General features: G+C 43.6%; 1 protein-coding gene across 1 annotated transcript in view; it reads right to left on the reverse strand.

Moving 5' to 3' along the window:
• Positions 1 to 2,335: 2,335 nt before the first annotated feature.
• Ly86 (lymphocyte antigen 86) overlaps positions 2,336 to 12,498 on the reverse strand; it is a 70,312-nt gene continuing 60,149 nt past the window's right edge. The window contains exons 4-5 of the mRNA XM_048348562.1: positions 5,674 to 5,726; positions 2,336 to 2,758 (exon numbers count right to left, since the gene is read on the reverse strand). Coding sequence (XP_048204519.1) covers positions 2,675 to 2,758; positions 5,674 to 5,726 — 137 coding nt within the window. The 3' untranslated portion in view covers positions 2,336 to 2,674. The remainder of the gene's footprint in view (positions 2,759 to 5,673; positions 5,727 to 12,498) is intronic.

Genomic DNA, 12,498 nt, shown 5'->3' on the forward strand with positions numbered 1-12,498 from the left:
AAGTGCCGGCATGTCCACATTGAGCTGTGTTCTCTTTCACAGCCAAAACCTTCCAAGTGAGGCCGAAATCTGTACCCAAGGGCTCTCCACCATTCTGCCAGACTTGCCTAACAAATTTCCTGGAACGCTGGAATTTCCTTCAAAAATATATATTTTTTAAATGCTGTATACAAAAGCATTGGAATTTCCTCAAAAATATAAAGAAGGGTGAGTAGGTACCAATGGCTAGACCTGGATGATTCCCTTGGGAGATTGTTGGTCCTGGGCAGAGAATAATCTGGAACCAGACTGTTGCTTCCTATCTGGAGTCCATTGTAATTGAATCTTTGGAGTTTCTTGATGGTGAGTTTTGAAAAAGTAGTAAACTCTGTTTATGAGTTTATTTTATAGATTATCTGGGATCTGTAGCCCCTCTTTTCCCAAAGATAGTTGCCTTAAGAGAACCTGGCTGTGCTGCCAGCTCCCCTTAACATATCCTGCCTTCTGGGATACCCAATCCACACTCAGTCTTAGTTATTATATTCTGGCAGAGATAATAAGTGGTCATGGGCTTTGCCCTTTTCTCCTTCCAAGGCTGATGATGTTTTAATGCTAGACTCCTAAACACTAGAAATGTTCTCAACTTGTATAAAACTCCTGGTAGGGAAAGTTAATGCTCATGGCAGGACATTAAGACACGGCACATTTGGGGACCAAAAAACATTTTCTTTTTCTCCTATGTGACATCCTTAGTGACATTGCTGAGTACTGGTATATTTGCTCAGCCTTGACAAAGGTCGTCTCCATCAATGGAAATCCCTGCTTAACCCATACTTTCAAACTTTTAACCTATGCTTACAGTGGCTGAATCCCGCCCCCCACCCCCATACTCATAGACACAGGCACACTTGTCAAGTTCAAGTTCAAGGGAATGGCTGGGTTCACTCACATCCTTGTCAGGCTGTGACAACTACTCTGAGCTTTGGGACATGGGATATCTGAAGAACCTGTGCTAGCTGTGGGACCATGCACCAATAAAGGAGCCATGACTCAAGTGTGAGGGAGTCAGAAAGGGCTTGTTCCTGTGTCTAACAGTGCTAACCCTTATTGTAACCAGAGGTTTGTCCGGAGCCTGGTACCATCATGCATATTTTTTTTTCCTCCGGAACACTATAGGCCTAGATGTAGTCACAGCTACATATTATTTTTGTCTCTCTATAACCCAGAAAACCTTAGATGGTAAGGTTTAAAAGTCTGGTTTACCAGGCATTTGTGGCCAACCATTCCAGGTAGTTGAATTATGTGTATATAGGAAATACAAGCACCTGTGGAATTGTTTTTCCTCCTTTAATCTAGCACAGTGGCAGTCTTCTGGATATCAGAAATGAATAAATGATAAAGTCCACCCTACTCCATCCCTTGGCAGGAGCAAGAGGGCCAACCATTGGGCCTGTGGCCATGGAAAGGAAGGTTTGATAGGAGACTCAATGTGGAGGAGGGGCTGCAGAGCCTAGGTGCCATCTTCACATGCAGGATACAAGAGGCCAGGGCTTCTGAGGTGGGCAACTTGCTTGTCTACTGAGGCGTTAGAGGAGGATTTCCACAAATGAATTAATGGGCCCACTATTAGACATGTGGTTTCTGAATATTTCAGCAGACCACTAACTATATGGAGGCAGGGGCAGTGTCTATTTTGCTCCCTAGTGCATCATAAAGGCATATATAACATTTAATAGTAATTCCTGGAAGGAAGGAAGGGAAGGAAGAAAGGAAGGAACAAAGGAAAAAAGGAAGGTAAAAAGAAAGGAAAGAAAGAAGGAAGGAATTAATGTCATCCTATGTTGAGGCCAGATATAATCATGTTTTGGGGGTTGGTATTGTTTAGATCTTGAATGTTTCCCCAAAGACTCATTGATAAAAGCTTGGTAGTTGGGAACTGATGGAGCCTTTAAGAGGTAGGCCTTTAGGTAATTGGGGGACGTGACCTTGAAGGGGATTGTGGGCCCTGATCCCTTCTATCCCTCTTACTCCTGTTTGTGAGGTGAATTTGCTTGGGCACATATTCCCACTGTGCTTTGTCATAGGTTGAAATAGGGCCAACCAATCATGGACTTGAATGTCCATGTACTTGCTAGAGTGATGGGAAGCTGATGAAGGTAAAATGAGCACCCCCACCCCCACACCCGGTTCAAGGGCATAGAAACTTCCCAGGAGCAGCAATGACGCAATCATCCCGGAACCTCAATTTTTGACAGGCCACCACCCTTTTGAATTTCCTAGAACTGCTCTGCTGCATTGCTGTGGACACTTGTGTCTAGAGAAAATGGCTCTAATGACAGCACACACAGAACTAAAATAGTTTGGACAAGTGATGAACACAGTTGTGGGACACCTGATTTTATTCTGGGAAACTGAGGGGACATACTCTTAAAGAGTGAAATGGATGTGAGTTTGAGGTGAGAAGGCATGATCCTGAAGGCTGGTGAGACCACTCAGACAGAGTGTCCTGGGAAGTGAATCTTTCCAGGGGCCTCCTTACATCTGCAGAGCCTGGTGTCATGTGATCCTAGAGCAGACTTCAGCAGCTGCACTCCAAAACGCATTGCTGTAGAGCCACTTTCTGTCATCACTGGTTCTTATAGAGGAGGAAATCTAGGGGTCCCAGAGCTTCCATGAGACTGAGTTTCCAGGCCAGTCAGGAGCAGATAATGGTTGCATTGGCACATGCCACAGTGGAACGTTTTTCATTGTATAGTTTCAGCAAGACCTGATATTCTCCCTGAAAGGAACACAGGTCAAGTATTAGATGCATGACTCATAGTACAGTCAACTATTTACTAAGTACAATCATCCCGCCACACCCAAGGGTTCAGCATCCATGAAGTCCAATAGTTGCCTGACAATTGCATCTGTAATGAACATGTACTCACAGAGGAGTGGGAACAGAAGGAGTTAGGTAGTAGAGTTAGGTAGTTGCTAATAGGGTGTTAATAGATGTTAATAGGATGTCTCTGGCTGCTAGCCGGAAAAGAGACTATAGTGAAAGTGAAGAGGTAGAGACTACTGCAGGTTAGAGATGGGGATGACTGGTGGGCGGGGGGGGGGGGGGCTGGGGAGAAGGGTGAGACTCTGGATAGATTGGAAAGATGAGCTAATAGGATTTCCTGTGTGGAGGTGGGAGAGATGGCAAAAGATGAATCTAGGGCCTCTGGGCTGAGCAACTAGGATAGTCAGAGTCTATTGCTAGGGTTTGGTTGGAGTAAAATAGGTGGCTATTTCTTATAAAACCAGAAACACAACAAACAGAACAAAACAACTCAAGCCAAGCATTGTGGCTCAAGACTGTAATTCTAGCTTGTCGTCAGAAGGCTAAGATCTTAGGATCATGGTTCAACGTCAGCCCAGGAAGACAAATTCATCTTCAATTAACCAGCAAAAATCCAGAAATGTGATTGTTATCCTTGAGTGGAAAAGCTAAGGGATAATGCCTAGGCCCCGAGTTTAATCCCCAGTACCAACATTTTTTTTTTTTGGCCAGTCCTGGGGCTTGGACTCAGGGCCTGAGCACTGTCCCTGGCTTCTTCCCGCTCAAGGCTAGCACTCTGCCGCTTGAGCCACAGCGCCGCTTCTGGCCGCTTTCTGTATATGTGGTGCTGGGGAATCGAACCTAGGGCCTCGTGTATCCGAGGCAGGCACTCTTGCCACTAGGCTATATCCCCAGCCCCCTTGTAAAAGTTTTTTTAAATTATACTTAAAAGCACTAGGAGAAAATTCTGGCAAATTTCAGAGTGGGGAGCCTGGAAAGTATCACTGAGAAAAGAAAGTTAGTAGAAATCCAAGATGGCCACTGGGATGATGGCTGCTGAAATAACGGCAGTTTAGCAACTCAGACATCAGGGTGGGAATGAAACAAATCCACGGAATAAAACTCAGTAGAAGAGAGAAAGACACTGAACTTCCTTCAGGTTGTGGGTCCCTGAGAAGATGAAAAGAAAACTTTGTAAATGACTGGCATTTTTTTTAACAATCCTTTTTATATATTTCATCAAATTCTTCCTGTTGTTGCACACTGAAAATGGCTTGCCATGTCAGAGTAGCCCAAATCCAAACCATTTCATAAATCTCACTTTTGTGAAAAGGAATGTGTCTCAGCTCTAAGTCCTACCCGTGAGTACTCAGGATGCGGGCCTCTTGTTTACTTGGTGGAAACCTGCCAGGTTTGGAAAGTTGCCATCTAAAACTGTTTTGAAAGTCAAATCCTCAGAGGTCTTATTAAGAGGTTGGAGGAGTAGAACCTTTAAGAAAATGTGTTAATGGGCCAGTAGCTTTTCTGGAGAGCAGGGCTTGTTATAAAGTCCAGTTTACCTCTGATTTCTGTTTTTCCCTGTGTCCTGTGATGTCTTGGGCCGCCTTGGAACTCTGCAGCAATGTCATCCAAAAGACCCTCACCCAATGCTGTCTGCCCCTTGACCTTGAACTTGCCAACCTCCAGAATGTGGATTAAATAAACCTTTATTCTTTAGGAATTACCCATCCTTTGCTATGTAGTTAGAGCAATCTAGAGGGGACCAACACACAGTTTTGGAGTAAGTGTAAGGGTAGTGACAGGGGAGCTGTAGAAGCCTTTGGCGTTTGTGCCTTCAGTGGATGGACAGCCTCCCTAAGCACAGTTCTTGGCCTGCCTACTGCTTCCTACATTCCACTAGCAGCTCCAGCCATGTGGAGATGTAGACATCAGAGGTCCTGTGGACAAGACCCAGCAGTCCAATTCTTTTTGTTGTTGTTGTTTGTTTGTGCTGGTCCTGGGGCTTGAACTCAGGGCCTGGGTGCTGTCTATGAACCTTTTGCTCAAGGCTAGTACTTTGTCACTTTGAGCCACAGCTCTAACTTCCCTTTTCCTGGTAGTTAATTGGGGATGAGTCTCATAGACTTTCCTGCCCAGGCTGGTATCTAACTGAAGTGATCCTCAGATCTCAGCCTCCTGAATAGCTAGGAGGTGTGAGCCACTAATGTCCAGCTCTGTGCTTCTTTTGCTGAAGGTGAATGCTCTACAACTTGAGCCATAGCAGCTCTACTTCTGTTTTTTTTTTTTTTCTGAGTAGTTGGTGATAAGAATTTTACAGACTTTCTTGTCTGGGCTGGCTTTGAGCCATGATCCTCAGATCTCAATCTCCTGACTAGCTAGGATCACAGGCATGAGCCACCAGCACTTGGCAGCAGCCCCAGTTCTTAGTGGGTTTGGGGCCTGGAGGATTCTTGAAAGTTCAAGGGCATATCAGATGATAAAACCAAACATGTAAGTGCTCACTGTATAATAATAGCTTTATTAAGAAAGGATCTATTCCTCATCTCTCTTCACTGCTTAAGTAAGGATCTTTGTGTGTATGTGTGTGTGTGTGTGTGTGTACGTGCATGCACTCGTGTGTGCACCAGTACTAGGACTTGAGCTCAGGCATTGTGTGCTGTACCTTAGCCTTTTCAATCAAGGCTGGCATTCTACCACTTGAGCCACTGCTCAACTTTTGGATTATAGGAATGAGCCATCAGTGCCTAGCTCAGAAAATTTTAAACTGTTTCATTGCTTACTTTTGCTCCTCTTCTTTCTTCATTTTCCCTTTTATTTCTCTCCTCTTTCAATAAACTGTTCAATACAATAACTAAATAACAACACAAAATAGAACATCACAATCTTACCGTTGGAATGCTGACTCCGAGATTATTGATGGGACCTGCATAGTAAAATTGCTCTGAAAAACATGAAGCATAGATAATGTTACTCAATCACTTAAAAACTAAAACAATTTGTCCTTATTATTTGTGTTGACAGATGACAATTGTGGACACTAAAGTGCCATCAGAAATGCTTTAGTTTCTTGATCCCAACAGAATCTTCATTCATTTATATGATGACATCTTTATTGTTCTCCTACCTCATGGAAGGCACTGGGAAGGTGAATACACATTGTTTACTGTTGACCAAACAGACTGGTAATACTGAAATAACAAAACAAGATAATATGTGCTTAAAGGAAATGAGAGAGGTGGTTGATATGGTGTGAAGTTGGGAATAGAGCTGGGCTACACAGAATGCAATTAAGAGACCATTTCTCATAACTATTAAACCTCAGATTCAAATGCACATTTTGTCTTCAGTCTTGAGTTCTTTGGTTTCCAGTCACTTTAATGCAAACACAGTGCCCTCTTCACAGAGTTGTTAAGAATTGAGAGCTTATCAATAGAACAGAATAAATGACAGCACCTGGAAAGCAGTTGGTCAATGTTTGCTAGCACTGGGACCCAGAGACAGTGTGGGACAGGATGGCTGGGCCAGGAAAGGCATTTCTGAGGACAGGACTTCGGAGCTAAGCCATAGATATACCTCAGTGGTGATGTGATTCCCTACCATGTGTGAGGTCCTGGGTTTGATCCAAAGGTAGGAGAGAGGAAGGAGGAGAAGAAGGAAGGAAGGAAGCAAATAAAGAGGAAAAGAGGGCAGGTGACAGGAAGGGAAGGGGAGGAAAGAAGGAAGAAAAGGAAGAAGGGAAGGATGGAAAGAAGGAAGAAGAAAGCAAGAAACTAAGAACAAAGTCCTGAAGGCCAATGTACCAACTGCTTCAACAGCTGAGAGAAGAGAATTTTAGGGCAGCAGAATACAGACAGAGGCCCTGATGTGGATAAAAGTTTGGAGAGTGGAAGGACAGATGGGAAATGGGTTTGCTGAAGCAAGCTGGAACATACTGGAGAAGCTTGGGTAAATGAAGGGGCACAGATCTTTCAGCACACTTAAGGCAAGGTAGAAGTCTGGGTTTCTGAAGGTGTTAGAAGCTCCTGTAAAAATCCCTCACTTACGTTTTACAGAGACTTCCTGTGTTGTAGAGAATAGAGGGAGAGCAGAAAGGGGAAGTGAGGGACTGCTTGAGGTAGAGGTGGAGAAACACTGATGAGATTGTGGCGTTAGGAGAGAGGACTCGTGCCCAAATGATATGGAGAGTGAAGGCCAGGAAGCCCTGCCACCCACACATCTGGCTAAAGGAAGTGCTATTTATCCAGGTAGAGGAACCTGGTGAGGAAAAAGCACACATGGGTGCTATGATTAAACAGCTCTGTTTCTGGGAAATAGTTAATAAAATGTCTTTGAAAGCAATTGGACTTATGAAACTGGAATTTTGGGTAAGAGAATCAGTTGAATGGAATTTCTCAAGGGGAGCTAGAAGGTAGAAGAAAGTCTTGAGGTGAGATTTTAGGAGTGATATATATATATAGTGTATATGTAATATACATAATGTGTGTATGTATACATACACAAAGTTTCAAATCAGTTAATTTTTTTTCTTTTTATTGTTAATATAAAGGTGATATACACAGGGTTACAGTTATATGTCAGGTAATGAGGACATTTCCTTTTGGTCAAGGTCACTCCTTCCCTCACCCTCTCCCAGTTTTTCCCTCCCACCCCCATCCACAAGTTGTAGGTTCATTTTCAACATAGTGTCTAGTATGAGTACTGCATTTGTTCACCCTTTGTCCATCCATGCCTGTGCTCCCTTTACACCGCCAACAATGGATAAACTAACAAACAAGACAAAAAGCAATAAACAAAAAAAAACAGCTACAAAGAAAAATCCTCTGATTTTCATTTCTTGGAGTCCATTTCAATAAATATTATTTTATATGATCAGATGCATGTAGGCATTGTGCCTGTGTGTTAGCAGTGGTGCATGTTTATGGTCTGTGACAACATCCAGGACTGACATGACAGGTGATGAGGATGGGGAAGTGGTGGTTGGAGGTAAGGAGGTGAGCCACTCACATCAATACTAAAGTCAGCAAGAGGGAAGAACCACATCAGCTCTTCAGGTGATTACTGCCTCCTGCTTCCCCTGCACCGTGAACTTAGCACCAGAGTGGCTAAGGCTACAGACTCTGGGGTCAGACCATCTGAGGTGAATGGCTGCTCATCTTCCTATTAATTCAGGCAAATGATTTGACTTTCCTGTTTTTCTGATCAGTAAATGGAACCATACTGTCATCCACCTCATAGGGTCTTTATGCATCAGCACCTGGTCCATGCTAAGTACCCAACACATGTTTTTCTGTTAACAAATCCACTCAGCAGTCAACACTAATGAACAGAGCTCAGGAGCTCTGCAGGGTGCTGTGTATAGCAGTGCACAGGAATGATATGTGAGGAGCCATTTAAGGCACTGGCCACCTGGGAGTGTAAATCTTTGGCTTCTGGGGCTGTTTCTTTTATGGGATCCTATCTTCTTGTCTGCATACCTTCCACTGAGCTGTGGTGTCTTAACTTAAACAGGAGCTATTGAATGAGTAGAGCCAGATTCAGGAAACAGGTTTACTAATCCATTTCATTCATGCTCTAATTCACCTGCTAGATGGGTGGGGCCTGGAATGATAAAGGATTAAGGAGTAAACTGTTCAGAATATTGATGGGTACTAGACAGGTGTAGAAAAAGGGGAGTAAATGAACACTGGGTTATTGATGGTGTTGGGTACCAAGCTCTTTTGATGATACATTGGCTTCCTGCTTTGCCCAGCACCTGGCTTTCCATAAGTGCTCAGAAAATATTTGGAAACATTCAGATTGTCCTTATTCAAAATGAGCTTTGGACCAAGAAAAACATGGCTCTTTTTTTCGGTGCGTCATGTGGTTTGAACTCTGGGCCTGGGTACTGTCCCTGAGCTCTTCAGCTCAAGGCTAGTGCTCTACAACTTGAGCCACAGTTCTACTACTTGAGCCACAATACCACTTCCAGTATTCTGGTGGTTAATTGGAGATAAGAATCTCAAGGATTTTCCTGCTCGGGCTGACTTTGAACTGTGACCCTCAGATCTCAGCCTCCTGAGTAGCTAGGATTACTGGCATGGCTTTTATATAAGCAGTTGTTAAAACTGAGTGAACTCAAAGGCATGAGGATAAGTTCCCTTTTAAAATGCCTGTACAAGCCATGCCGGGTGCTGGTAATTACATACCTGTAATCCTAGCTACTCAGTAGGCTGAGATCTGAGGATTGCAGTTCAAAGCCAACCCAGCATGAAAGTCTGTGAGACTTTTTATCTTCAATTAGCCACCAGAAAACCAGAAGTGGCGCTGTGGCTCAAATAGTAGAGTGCTATCCTTGAGCTGAAGAGCTTAGGAACAGCATCCAGGCCCAAAATAAAATAAAATGCTTCTACAAACTGGGCATTGGTGGTTCATGCCTGTAATTCTAGCTAATCATGAGGCTGAGGTTGAGGATCATGACAGGAAAGTTCATGACACTCTGATCTCAAATTAATCACCTAAAAGCTAGAAGTAGAGCTGTGGCTGAAGTGGTAGAGTGCTAGCCTTGAGCAAAAAAGTTAAAGGACTGGGCTGGGGATATAGCCTAGTGGCAAGAGTGCCTGCCTCATATACACGAGGCCCTAGGTTCGATTCCCCAGCACCACATATACAGAAAACGGCCAGAAGCGGCGCTGTGGCTCAAGTGGCAGAGTGCTAGCCTTGAGCGGGAAGAAGCCAGGGACAGTGCTCAGGCCCTGAGTCCAAGGCCCAGGACTGGCCAAAAAAAAAAAGTTAAAGGACAGTACCCAGGCTCTGAGTTCAAGCTCCAGAACTGGAGTGGGTACACTCCCCTCCCCCCATGCCTCTGCAGTGCAATCAGGAACTGAGCTTTTCACAGGATAGCTGACAGGAGACTCATTCTTAGAGTAATTTTTGACTTCTCTTAATGCCCAGGGTCTCAAAATATCTGTCTTTTCTTTCCTTGGTCAGTTCTTGGTACATTACAAATATAACATGCAAATATAACACATATGGGGGATGTCAGATATTCCTGTATCCACACTGGACATCCTGGGACATGGCCTGAGAAGTGCATCTTTTGCTATGCAAACATCATTGTGCAAACATAGCAGAAGGTACATACACAAATGAGGTGGTATATGAGACACCATCATATATATGGCTTTTGATTGGCTGAAACATTGTTACATGACACATGGCTAGTTGGATCCGGATAAACAGGAGTTCTCCTAGACAGTACTGGGTTAGAGGATGTGGTATTGGAAGCAGAGATGTCAAAGTTCTTGATCTTGTGTTCAAGGACCTTTCAGTGTTGCTGGGGAAGACACGATAAGAAATTACACCAAACTTTAATTGTGAAGAATGTGGGCACCGAATCTAAGTATGGAGGGTTTGTGGGAGCTTCCCCCTGGTATCAATATGTTTTCATGCTGGTGCTTCACATATCCCAAGGGAGTACCCTTCCTGCCATCCCAGCACACATACAGTGGAGTGTCACTGTTAACAGGCCAGGAATTCTAGGAAATTGTTTTTCCAAGTGGATATACTCTGCCAGAACATCAGAGTAGAGGGCCAAGGAGTCTTTTGCCTGGATCCTTCTGGTCAGAGGTAATTTTACTGCAATCCCTAGAGCTGTCTAGTTTCTGCCTGGCAATCAGCTTTCTTATCATCTCTGGGACCCCTAGATGCTCTTTACAGAATTATTCCTTGTTTTGCTCCATAAAATGGGTTTTTGCAACCCACAACTCAAGGATATGATTTCTAGGGGCACAAAACACTGGAGTCCCTGCCACCAGAGCTTGGGAGTCAGAGTGACTTCAGGTGAGTCTGACAACGGAGACAGGATATGCCAGGCCCTATGTGGTCTGGCTGGATCCCTTGAGCATATTTTAAGCCCAGTTTATGCTTCTTGACTTAGGATGAGCTCAAGACCCAGTGTCCCTACTCACAAGCTAAATGGTAGTTTGCCATTTGCTTAAATGTCTCCCCATGCAATTCTGCCCTTGTAAAATGTAACTTGGAATGGTTGCTTGCTAGCAGAGGAGGGCTAGAGAACTTGTATGTAAACATACGGAGCACAGCAGGGTCCCTAGGAAGGAGGGACACAGCAGTTATCATTCACTGTGTGTGGGGGGAGCTAAAATACACAATACAATAGGTTTGGGGAACCTCTTGGTGGAGCCATCATTCACAATCACTAAATCCTTTACCTATGTTTTGAGAGATGGATGAGCCTGATGTGTGCCGCCCCACTCTGTCTGTCTCTGTCTGTCTGTCTGTCTGTCTCTCTCTGTGTGTGTGTGTGTGTGTGTGTGTGTGTGTGTGTGTGTGTGCTGGCACTGGCGTTTGAACTCAGGGTCTTATGCTCTCCCTTGGCCTTTTCACTCAAGCTGGCATTCTATCACTTGTGCCATACTTCCACTTTATGAATGTGGTTCTCAAAGGGACCAAATACCTATAAGACGTTTTCCCATGCTCACTCATAACCCTTGATTTGCTGTTTCATGTTCTTCACTATTAATAGGTCCTTTACTGGGGTGGAAGATTTTCATTAAATTGGTCTCCTACACTCTGCACTTTCAACTTTTGTTTTGTTTTTATTTTTGAAAACAGGGATTATCAAGATCTTGACAAGAGTTGCAAGTAACTCATGGAACTGTCTTTTCAATTGTTGTTGCGAACTAAATGAAACAATGCCTACAATTATGCCTTTACTCCTTATTTTCTCAGATCCTCTCTGGTTCTGAGATTCTTTAATTAACATCCTTACACTCCAGGACTATAAAAAGAGTTCCAGTATATTTGCAGCCATTTCTTCTCTTCCTCCTTTTGAAATCCTTACCTGTTTTAAAAGATATTTAAAATCCTAGTTCTGAATATCTGATAGTTTTGGAAACTTATTTTTGTTTGTTTGTTGGAGATTAAATTGATTTCTCTTATTATTTTACTATTTTATTTCATTTATTATTGTGCTGTAACCAGGGATCAGCCTTATGCATGCTAGGCAAGTGCTCTACCACTGATTTTCATAGCCCTGGAAATTATCCTTTTGTGTGTGTGTGTGCTGGTCCTGGGGCTTGAATACAAGGCCTGGGCACTGTCCCTGCATTTCTTTTGCTCAAGGATAGTGTTTCACCACTTGAACCACACTCCATTTTCAGCTTTTTGGTTGCTAATTGGAGATCAGAGTCTTACAGACTTTCGTGTCCAAGTTGACTTTGAACTATGATTCTCAGCTCCCAGCCTCCTGAGAAGCTAGAATTACAGGTGTGAGCCACCAGCGCCTGGCTGGATATTTAGTTTTAAATTGGGGAGATAAAAGGTCCCAAAGTGTCTGGAGGACTGATGGACACTGTGGGATGCTGAGATCTAGAAGGTCATTGTTCACAGACCAGGTAGAAAAGTCCTTGAAATTCCATCTCCAAAAGAACTAGCAAAAGACTGGTTGAGGAATGGCTCAAATGGCAGCATGCCAACTGCTTAAGCTGAGCAAGTATGAAGTCTTGAGTTCAAACCCTAATACTGGAAAAAATAATTCTCCTGGACTGATTCATTTGAGGCTCTCTACCCCTGCCTCTCTGGTGATTCAGACTTATGCTTACTATCTCCGCTCTTTTTTTCTCAAATAGTAGACTGGTTTCCAACAAAGATGGTTTCAATACACTAGTCATGCTACTGGCTTTTGGACAAATAGCTTCTTTCCTGGGTAGAGGATG

This window comes from Perognathus longimembris, chromosome 6 (genome assembly GCF_023159225.1).
Source record: "Perognathus longimembris pacificus isolate PPM17 chromosome 6, ASM2315922v1, whole genome shotgun sequence".
Lineage (NCBI taxonomy): Eukaryota > Metazoa > Chordata > Mammalia > Rodentia > Heteromyidae > Perognathus > Perognathus longimembris.